This window comes from Vulpes vulpes, chromosome 1 (genome assembly GCF_048418805.1).
Source record: "Vulpes vulpes isolate BD-2025 chromosome 1, VulVul3, whole genome shotgun sequence".
NCBI lineage: Eukaryota > Metazoa > Chordata > Mammalia > Carnivora > Canidae > Vulpes > Vulpes vulpes.
In genome coordinates this window covers 122,956,030-122,968,077 of record NC_132780.1, presented here as the reverse complement: position 1 = coordinate 122,968,077, position 12,048 = coordinate 122,956,030, and the positions used below count along the sequence as shown (strand labels likewise).

Below are 12,048 nucleotides of genomic sequence, written 5' to 3'. Positions count from 1 at the left end.
ACCAGTGCCACCTATTGGCAGTAAGTGTGCACCAGGAGGAAAGGAGATCAACTACAGTATAAATGATCTCTGCTTCTTCTTTCCTCCTTTTAAATGTGGATAACATAGTATTTACTGCACCAGGACTGCTTTGAGGGTTAAATGGAAAAACAAATGTGAGAGCATCTGGCAAGATGCTTGAAACACAGCAGACACTCTAAATTTTAAGTTTGTTTTTTGAAGCACTACTTAATTAAACCAGTACTTTTCAAAACATTTCCATAGCACTTTTCAATTTTACCCCTAAAGTAGTCAAAATGTCTCGCCAAGGTAATTTTATGCAGTTACCAGGGCATGAAGAATTCTATAAAACTTTACAATAACTTTCCATAGCTCTTGGGATTAAAACAAAATTCTGTAATGCTGTGATTCTCAAACATCAGTGTGCGCCAGAACCACGTGAGTGGCTTAAAACATAAAGCACTGTGGACACTCACCTCTGGTTTAGAATCAGTAGTTCTGGGGTGAGGGTTGGGAATCTGCATTTCTAACAAGTTCCTATGAAGCTGCTAATGATTTGAAACTACATTTTCAGAACCACTCTGTGTTTTTTAATTGTGGTAAAATATACATAAAATTTACCATTTTTACCATTTTTAAGTGTACAGTTCTGTGGCATTAAGTCTATTCACACTGTTGTATCACCGTCACCACCATCCATCTCCAGGACTTTTCTATCTTCCCCAGAGAACCCCTTATTTACTGTAATCTATAAGCCCCATGTGCACCATCCTGCCCCATTCCTTTCTGCAGGCACTAAGACAGAAAGGAACAAAGTTAACTGGTAGTGAGCTACAAGGTCCACAGGAAGCAAAAAGGTCAGTAATTATTTCTTTATTGCCCTTCCCCATCCATCTTAATTAGAACAGAGGCAATTTTGGAGAATAGAAGACAAGGTGCCTCTCAGCTCAGTTTGGGTAATAATAAGGCAAAAATGTTATCATGTACCCCTAATTACTATCAGTGATATAAATCATGTTTAGAGATACTCTTTTCACAGATAATAACTGAGTACCTACTATGTGTTAGGCAATGTTCTAGACAATATACAAAACATAAAAAATCTATGCTAGTAAAACATATTCTACTGGAGATAAAGTATATATATATATATATATATACACACACACACACACATGCATATATACACATATTCATATATATAGACACACATATAGTTAGATAGTAAATGCCTGAGGAAAAATGAACACTGGGGACATGACATGAAGTGCAATGTTTGTGTGCTTGGAATGGGGAATGTGTGTGAGATTTTAGGTACACTATTAGGGTAATTCTCTTTGAGAATGCCATTTTCAAAGGAAGTGAGGGAGCTAGCTATGCAGATATCTAGTGGCAGGATGTTCCACACAGAAACAATTTTAAGTGCAAAGGCCCTACGGTGGTTCTAGGAACCACAAAGAGGAGGCCAGTGTGGTTGGAACATAATAAGGGAAGATGTGAAATCATAGAAGTATCTAGGGTACAGGTGGAAAACAGGGATGTGAAGGCATGAGAGGTTTACCTAGATCAGAAAATATCTCCCAACGTTTTTTTAAAGACTTTATTTATTCATGAGACACACACAGAGAGAGAGAGAGAGAGAGAGAGGCAGAGACACAGGCAGAGGGAGAAGCAGGCTCCATGCAGGAAGCCTGATGCAGGACTCGATCCTGGGACTCCAGGATCATGCCCTAGGCCAAAGGCAGATGCTTAACTGCTGAGCCACCCAGGTATCCCCCTCCCAGTTTTTTCTTACTACAACTTCATACTGGATGCCAATAATTTTTAGCTCCCTAAAGTGTAACTGTTGATTAAAACATAGCAAATGTGATCATATTATACATATTAGAAATAACAAATGTAAAAAATAATTTTAAAAAGCTGCATCACTAAAAAAAAAAGATAATAATAATAATAAAAAGCTGCATCACTAAAGAAAATTGTGAAGCACTTAATATGATTTCAATTATTTTGCAATTACAAAAAAAATAAAAGCAAATAAAAGTTTTAGTATCATTAAGAATTCCTTTTCTGTCTCAAAGAGATAATATATATTCCCCTATAGACATCCAAGCCAGAAGTTTTCCATCCTCTGGTGAATCACAGTTAAAAACAAACATACAAACTAAATGAAAAACAGCCCTTTGACCCTTTGGCTGCACTTGCAGCCTGCCCCTGGCTGACCAGTTCTGGATCCCCAGGGCCCTAGCAGGAAGTCAAGATGAACCCTCACTGCTGCCTCTAAGGATGTGACTGACAAATGCCTGGTTAACCTAGAGTTGAGGTTCTTAAACTTAGGTGTGCATCAGAATCACCCAAAAGATTTACAATAGATTACTGGAACCCAGTTCCATAGTTTTTGATCCAGTGAATACAGGTGGAACCTGAGAATTTCCATTTCTAACAATTTTCCAGGTGATGCTGTTACAGTTATTGTATTATTGAAAAACAGTACCTTAGAGGTTTTACTAGTAGCTGGAGGCTGTAGTGGGTCAGCTGGAATGAAGCTGGCTCAAGTACTAGCTTTTGTCTTGTTCCCTCCTTTCCCTAAAAAGCCTTTCCAGCCCCATGATGGACAGTGCAGAGAGGTGAAGATGCCTTTTTTTTTTCCCCTCAGAATCTTTCAAGACATTCCTTGAGAGAATCATCAGTGATGTGTCCTTAGACATGATAAATGAAAGTTGAAAGAATGCTGGAGGAGAAAGAGGTTTTTAGATTACCGAATTTAACCTTTATGAAGATCAGCTGCCAAGTGTGATGCAAGTATTGTTGGTAACTATGAAGGCTGTTAATGATCTGCTTAAAAATAAAATCATGGGGAACCTGGGTGGCTTAGTTAGTTAAGCATCTGCCTTCAGCTCAGGTCATGATCCCAGGGTGCTGGGATTGAGTCCAGCATCAGGCTCCTGCGTCTGCCTATGTCTCTCCCTCTCTGTCTCTCATGAATGGAATGAATGAATGAATAAATAAATAAATAAAGGCATTTGTCAAAACCCATAAAACTACATCACAAAGAGCTTTAATATATCCAAATTTTAAAATTATCAACCAGGATGCTGGAGTATCCCAGGATGGAATGCAGACTGTGACAAATGTATCAAAGTGTATCAGAAATGTATGACATGACCTAGCCTCACAACCTTCAAGGTAAGGAAAAAGCGGCTGACCTAAGTAACTTTGAAAAACATCATTTTGACTGGAAACTGTAAGACTCAAGACAAAAAGAACTATACATTAAACACTGTACTCTAGTTGGCAAACTTGTTTCTTAGAGGAGCATGGGTTAGCAATCCCGAAACTACTTTACAACTGTACTGGGATTGAACAAATAAGTAAATAAATGGTAGATAATGAGAGCCCAGAGAAAGGAGTTCCAAAAGCAAGGGTGGAAGGCTAGAACGAATGGATCAGTCAGAGAATTCAGTATTAACTCCTTTCTTTACATAGCTATTTATTTATATGTTGTATATATTTATGTGTATGAGATGACAGACGTGAGATATGGACATATTCCTAAGTACATGTGTACACATGGGTCAGTATACATACATATATTTCCTATCTCTACCCAGTGGGAGGGCCTACAATCTTCAGTAGGAACAAGCACACTCAGTGCCCAGATTATGATTTCTAAATACCATTATCTAATAAAAGGAACTAGGGCTCCTTTGAGAAAAATGTAAGCTCCTTAAAGAAAGTCTGATTTTACACTGGAGAAGAGAAAATACAAGATGAGTCTGGAATACCCTGTAGTGCCAGAAAGTGAGGAAGTATTCAAAAAAACACAAGGATGTTTTTGGATAGGGGCCATACACAAAGGGACACAGGAGCTGATCTCATAGAGCCTAACCTAGAATAATTAGAACAACAAAATAATGTAGTAATAGATTACAATTTAGGGTATAAAATATATGAATCCATATTGATATAAATAATAAATGAATAAATGAGAGAGAAGGGACAAATCTTCCTTATAAAAAAAAATTCCCAAATATATGTAGATAATCTTCCTTCCTGGATTGCCCCTCCCCTTGTGGGAAAGTGTGAGTTGGACTCAGTAACTTGTTTCCAAAGAACAGAGTATGGGAAGGGAAAAACAGTAACTTTTTAAGGAAGAAACAAGCTGACCAAGGTTAAAATCATCAGTCACAGGTCATATGGATATCATGTACCGTCAGAAGGATACTTGACCTCTGTGCTAGTTATTCTGTCCTCAAACCCATAACCCAGTCTAGTCTCATCATGAGAAAGCATCAAATAAACCCAAATTGAAAGACATTCTACAAAATATCTGACTAGTATTCTTCAAAATTATCAAGATCACCAAAATCAAAGACTGTGAAATTGTCAGAGACATGACAACGAAACATGATGTGGCCTCCTGTAACAGAAAATGGGACATCAGTAGAATAATTGCTGAGATCCAAATAAAGTTTGTCCTTTAGTTGATAGTAATAGACCAATGTTAATTTTTTAGTTCTGACAAATATACTATAGTTATATAAGATGTTAACATTAGGGGCAATTGGGTGAGAGGTAAACAGAACTCTCATACTATCTTTGCAAGTTTTCTATAAATTAAAGTTATTCCAAAATAAAAATATTTCTAAAACATAGTACTTGGGTATTAATTATGTCTTGTTTTTACTTTCTACATGTTTTGTGGATATTTTACATTTACTTGATATTTAGTTTATTTATTTATAAAGATTTTATTTATTTATTCATGAGAGACGCACAGAGGCAGAGACACAGGCAGAGGGAGAAGTAGGTTCCCTGTAGGGAGCCTGATGAGGGACTTGATCCCAGGATCTGGGGATCATGACCTGAACCAAAGGCAGACACTCAACCACTAAGCTACCCAGGCATCCCAGTATTTTTAAAATTTGATATTATCCCTATAAAACTGTCACTCTCACTCACTTGCACTCCAATTTGCTTTTGGCATGAGACAGAAAAAGAAAGGGCACAGTAGGAAATGCGCCCAATTCAGGGTGGACTAAAAATAAAGGCATCTGACTATGTTGGTGGAAATGAGGTAAGAAAACTATACATGTTGGTATGTATCTTGTCACGCCTTGCTATTCTCAAATGTGGTCGACATCACCTGGGAGCTTGTTAGAAATGCAGATTCTTGGCTCCCACCCCAGACCTACAGAATCTGAGTCTTCATTTTTATTTTTGTGTTGAGAATCAGATCAATTTTAAGTCTCAGGAGGACAAAGCTAAATGTATGCTTATCCTGACCATTGCAAAGCTCATACACATTCACCTTTTAATCAATACTGTATTTAAAAATTATGATGAAATTATATGTCGAATGTTTATAACTGCTCAGTAGACCTAGAAGGAAGAATGACTAAATTACGGTAGTTATTCCACTTAGAGATTTTATTCCCACTCAGAGCTCATTTAAATTAGAGAACCACTGATTTAGTTTCCACATTAGAAGCAAAGCTGGGCTACTCTAAAGGCTGGCCACAAAACAAATGAACGAACCTGAGATAACTAACTTACCCTGAGCTTTCCCAATAATCAGCCTTGATATTTCCTGTCTGCAATTATTCTAAAAAGGATGGAATTTTTTGGTTTCAAACTCTGATTTGCCCAGCTCTTATATATGCAACAAAGACTTCCAAATCTGCCTGCCAGGCTCCCATTGCTCACAAACCTAACTGCCTTCTTAATAAGGTCCTTGCTGATGTTCTAGAGCTTGGAACTTAAGTTAAGACACTGTCCTAACTCACTCTATCTCTGGTTACTGTACCTACCCATGCTTTCCCACAGTGAGAATCCTTTTGTCTGAAAAACTCCCACAAGGATTTGGGGACAGGTAGAGCAGATTCAAGCAGGAAAACAACAATAACAATGGTGATTTCATAAGTAAATGTGAGTCGAGAATGCAGGATGGGCCAGGGCTGAGGGACAAGTAGGGGTAAAGGGAGTAGGAAGACAAATATATGGAATCCTCCTTTTGGACAGTGTCTTAACACTGTAGTTCAAGGGGATTGTGAAAAGAAAATAAGACAGGACCCAATGAAGAGCATGACCTGACAAACGTGAAAAATACTAGGAAGGAAAAATGGCAAGAGAGATTGACATTATGGACTTTTGTGGGCTGGCTAGAACTCTATTCACTATTTGTAACATTGCTTCTATGGGAAAAATTTTTTTGAGTTCAAAAATGGATTTATAAATAAACCTTTGAAACCTGGCCAGTTTTTAAGTGAGGAGGAAATTCAATGGAAAAAGTCTTGCGATTCTATGTATCTGGTGCCCAAATTTTAGTGAGATGGGGCCATTTCTTGGTGATTTTTTCCCCCCTCTATCAACATTCCAGCCCATTCCCAGCAGTGGTTATCTGAAATTCTATTGGCTTTAGCTGTTGACCTAAATCTTTGTGACACAAACAAATTCCCTATTTTTCCATCTGTTTTCTCAACCTTCCCCGCAGGCTTGCAAGAACACTGGGCTTTCCTGCACTTTAAACTAGTGAAGGAAGGGATGCTGTACCAAACTTACCTCACCATCTCTAGATCCTTCCCTTTGCCCCTTTCTCACCAAATTTCTGATTGATTTTTAAGATTTGATTTATTTACTGGAGAGGGAGAGGAAGAGGGAGAGAATCTGAAGCATCTGCACTGAGCACAGAACCAGAAGTGGAACTCGATCCCACAACCGTGAGATCATGACCTGAGCTGAAACCAAGAATTGGAAGCTCAATCTACTAAGCCACTCAGACACTGCTCTTTCCCTGCTCTTAAAAAAATAAGCTTTAAATTATAAAAGTAACACTTGCTCATTACAAAAAATTTGGAAGCTTAAAAATAGTATGAAGAAAAATAAAAACACCTATAACCATATCATCCAGAGATAACATCCCGGTATGTCCTTCCCAGATTTTTCCTATGCTCGTACATAACATATACATTTTTCATAATCAAAAAAATACTACATCTTATGTCAGAACAGTTTTCCAACATATAAATTAAAAAATACTTTTGATGGCTATATAACATCTAACACGTGAATATAACCTGAATTCAACCATTCCCTTGGCTGGATTTGTTACCCAATTTCACTAAATGAACAGTTTTCTACATAAACCTTTGAGGGCATTTCTGATTATTTTCTTTTGTAGATTCCTGATAGTGCAGAGTTAGAGAAGATGAGCCCTTTTAAGAACAGAACAGTTGCTTTCTAGAGGCAGAACTGATTTGCACTTCTACCAGTTGATGCAAGTCCTCGTCTCCTCATACCACATTCGTTCTGAGGGTACACTATTTTGTACAAAACAATCACTTGTCCTCAACAGTTCTATAAATAAAATACTAATCTTCGTTTCATAGTTCGAATGACTGAATAAGTGCCATATATTCAATTTACTACTTTAGCCTCACCACCCACACATTTTACTATAATGTTTCTTCCCCCACTCGTTTTCCTAAAATTGCTCTAACATTAGTGATCTCTTTATAGTCCCATGACTGTGTTTTTCAGAATCTCATCATTAGCTCAGTTGATTCTACTCTTTCCATCTTTGAAGCCATTTGACTCTACTGATCTCAGCCCCCTACAAGGCCTCTTTCCCTCCTTACACTATACTGCCACATTCTCTGCCTTCATCTCTGACTGCCATGATGTACATCTTTAATGTCCTTTGCCACTTCCTATTCCTTACACTGTGTCAGGCCTCCAAGATTCAGTCTTTAGTCTTTGCCTCTATCCCACATTTGTCTGTCTCAGGGAGGACTCCCTCTTTGTCCCCTGGTCTTTGACTAAGAGGCCCCACACTCACCTGAAACTCCATGCCACTTACCACTCAATAGTGCATGACCCTCTCTGCCACAGCAGTATCCCTTAACTTTCTTATTTCAGACAACAGGGCAACACTCCTTCAGTCCTCTACACTCAAAAACTGCATCTTCTTTAAATCAACCTGTCCAGAGGTTGATTTACACAGAGCCACTAATTTCTTTAAGACACTTCCTAGATATATTCCTTTGTTGTCATTTCCATCAACTTCTCACACGTGGATATCTGTCTTCACAGGTAGTAACTATTCATGTTGTATGCAGCAACCATGTACATTTTCCAAAAATGTTTCCTTAATGACTTCTGCTGGAAGGCTTCCTTTTTGCCCAAATTCAAGTGGTTCAAAACCCTCAAAAGGCCACACCTTATCTATTACCTCCTGATGAAATCCAAGATAATCCTTTCTCCCTACTACCCTTTCTCCCCTCATATCCTCTGCAGACTCATTACTGCCCCTACCTCTGCTCTTGTCTATCTCCCATGCCTTCTGTTTCAACGGAGCTTTCAGTAATTTTAACCTATACTTCTATTTCTTTCTTAAAGCCAGTGGCATGTTGGTTCTTGGGAGGAAGTCAATGGGGAAAAGCCCTGATTTTGTAGTGTTTGCCAATAACCCTCACCAGAGCAGATTTTAAGCTACCAATGTTAACTAATTGGGAAAATATTTGTACAAAGCCAAGAGGACCTGGCTCCATGGCACCATAGCAGCACTTAAAATCTGTTCTGTAATCTAGAACTTAATATATACTGTCTTACATAAGTTCTCCCGATGTATTATATACTTGTTCACTGCAACAAACTCCAGCCCTAGAAGAGTGGGAGTCCATTAACTTTAGAGCTTTCATAGTATACAGGGCACAGTGTGTGCTCAATAAAAACCTTCTGAGAAGACCTGGGGGCCTGGTAAGCAAAGCCAAAGAACAGTAAAAATGGGCATGTACTTATTTAGGGTTGGTTAGAAAGAACAAACAGGACAATGAAGGAACAGAATGTAAGAGAAATAAAATCAGAATAGGAGCCAGGAGATATTGGTGAATCTTCTGGAGCCAAGTCAATTCCCCTCTGAGGCCTTAAGTTTCCTCACCAATAAAATTAGAGGACTAGACTATATGAGTCCCAAATTATATCTGGATTCTAATGCTGTAGAATGTCAGTTAAACTGACAAAGAGGCTGCTATTCTTGATCCATTGTATTGGAATAATAATGATAATAAAATCATTTTAAAATCTGCTGAGAAGTCGAAGTTTAGGACAACAAAAATTTTTCTGAAGGTGTGAAGAAACATTCTTGTAAAGCCATTCCACTCCTTTGACCTGATAACTATTCTGTAGAATGTAATAAGTATTATTAAAAATAATTTTAAGTTTTTAATTTTTAAAAAAATTATAATAAAATAATTAAAAATAATTATTCCAAAGAATATCTACTGTCTGCCTACTCTGAGCTGGACACTGATAAGTGCCAAGGTTTAGTAAAAACAATTTAGTCTTTACCCTCATGGAACCCACAGGAGTATGGGTCAGTAGCCATTTAGTTCCAAATCAATGTATCAGTGTCCTTTTTTTTTTTTTTTAAAGATTTTATTTACTTATTCGACAGAGAGAGAGAGAACACAAGCAGAGAGAGCAGCAGGCAGTGGGAGAGGGAGAAACTGACTCCCAGCTGAGCAGGGAGCCTGATGTGAGGCTTATCCCAAGACCCTGGGATCATGACCTGAGCTGAAGGCAGACACCCAACCGACTGAGCCACCCAGGCTCCCTGTATCAGTGCCTTTTAACTTAAAGAGCACAGACTGCTCTAAGGAATGTATGCAAGCTATGGATCCTCTCTTCCCAAAACAAGGATATAGTCATAATAATATGAATATAATTGCAGAGGTTCACAGGACCGCTCATCTGTGAAGGGATCCAAGAACCTACAAGTTAATAACTCTGACCTATATCTATACCTACATTTGCAAAATGATAAACAAATTCAGGCTCATAAAAATCTATATTCTGTTTACTAAGAAAGTACAGCAAAGATTTCCAACAGAAACAATTTTAAAAACGCCCACTGTTTAAAGGATTACGCTTTAGCTATTTGATATTTCCCTCACCTGGAGTGAGTACCTTATTCCAAATAATATCCTGGATAAGTGATGCATGCATAGATGGTTTCTATTTGGTCTGCCATTCCTTTGGTTAAGATCGCCTGATAAATCATTCTTCTTACTTGAAAACCTATTTGCACATAAATGTGTGCTTCCACTTCACAAGTAAATCTGCATTTCACGACTCTCCCATTTCACATCAAAGAGACTCAATTAGCCATGACAAACACATATACAGCACACACATATCCTGAATAAACCGCTTGACTGAAACAAAGAGCACAAGTTCCTGAATTATGATGGTACTTACTCATCTCCTGGCTCTAACATTTTATGGCTATATGATCTTGAACAAGTCATTTAACCATCTGACCTATGTTTATTCACTTTTACATTGGAGGATGGATGATAAGATTTACCTAAGAAGGGTACTATAAGAAATCAATCCAGTAAAATAATGTATGTCAAAGTATGTAACTATAAAACGGCCACAAGTGGGTGAAAGGGCAGATTGCTTAGTTGCTCACAAAACATCAGACATTCAAAGAAGATCTTTTAAGAGTTCTTCATATAACATTCAAGTGGATCTATCCGGAATACAATACATTGTTCTTAAATTGCTCAAGGAATTTTGTTTTGATTGAGTGCCCAATAGTGAAGTTCTTAAATATCAGAAGTCTGCAGAGAGGCTTTGGAATCTTTATAATGCATAAATATATTTTCAATGCAGGAAGATAAAACTGCTTAAAACTCTAAGGTCTTAGTTCTGATGTAGTCAAAGTCTCCGTCACTCCGTCTATTTTAGCTTTTTTCCCGAGCAATGATTCTTTCACTTACCTTGTAACAGCTAACAGGTCAGTAGGATGTACACAAAAGATTTTAGGTAAATTAGTTCCACAAAGCTAAATAAATCAATGAAATCAATCTCTTTTAGTGGAGGGAACGTTTACTTTAAAGGAAGTAAATAATATTCTTCAGTTTGAGACATGTTTTCCAGTCCATTCTCCATTTGAACACAAAATAAGCACACAAAAGATAATTTTTTTTACGTTACTTCAGGTACACTTGCAATGTATATTTACACTATTTCAATAGGCAAATTTGGGGGCGATTCTAACTTTAAAATTGGAAATAAATACCTTTTTCGTAATTTGTCACCACGGAATAAAAGATCAGTCATCAGTCATTATACCTTATCAAAGGTGACTTAAAAGTGATTTGCCCTGGTGCCTAGAAAAAAGTCAAGCAGTCGTGAAATGCAGATTTCTCAGTCCCTACTAAGCAAAGGCTCTGCTGGTTCCCCAAGACGACAACTTAAATTCTGACTTCAAATACCCATTTCGCAGATGCCTACTAGAAAAATAAACTGCAGATTCTATAGAACACTCTCCTCAACAAAATTCAAAGCACTTAATTGCAGATTTGCTTATAAGAAATGTACCCCCTATCTTAGGCAACAAACCCCCCCCCCCCCCTATTATCCTGTAAGACCTTAAATTCCTTTGCTAATCAGACACTAAGTGCGTGGGAAACCCTAGACTCGAGGTTTTCTCTGAGAGCAGGGATAAACTCCTGAAACTGTGGGGAGGCTGGGGAGACTCAGAGCTGGAGCAGAAGGCTGAACCCACCAGGCAATGGGGGAGTCCCGGGGATGGCAGGTGCATTAGGAACCGGGGATATGGGGGCGATAAGGGTCGGAGAGCAAGGGCCCGTTAAGTTGGCGGGAGGGCCAGGCGCGGCGGTCACTGGGCCAACCCCGACTACCTGCTCAGCCGGGCGCGCTCAGCCCTCGCTCTGTCGTCACTGGGGTGGGATTCCGAGCCACCTGGGGCTGCGTGATGCAACGAGCAGCCACCAGGCCCGGCGGGCAGGAGGACTCCCCGACCTCCAACCGCCCCCAGCCCGGCCCGCGTCTCACCCGCCGCCTGGCGCAGGCCGCGCAGGCTCCCCATGGCCGCCTACTCCGCCGACCCGACAGCGCCTCCCGGGCGGTGACGGCGCGACCGCATTCAATGTCACCAAGCGCCCGCGATGGGAAAGAGCCTGACTGCGCGGGCGGGGCGGGCCTGGGCGACCCGAGGGCGGGGGGCGGGGCCTGCGT

General features: G+C 39.3%; 1 protein-coding gene across 1 annotated transcript in view; it reads right to left on the bottom strand.

The window, feature by feature from the left end:
* Positions 1-12,048, bottom strand: part of FAM162A (family with sequence similarity 162 member A) — a 27,861-nt gene extending 15,813 nt beyond the window's left edge. The window contains exon 1 of the mRNA XM_025990171.2: positions 11,866-12,048. Within this exon, the coding sequence (XP_025845956.1) occupies positions 11,866-11,899 (34 nt within the window). The 5' untranslated portion in view covers positions 11,900-12,048. The remainder of the gene's footprint in view (positions 1-11,865) is intronic.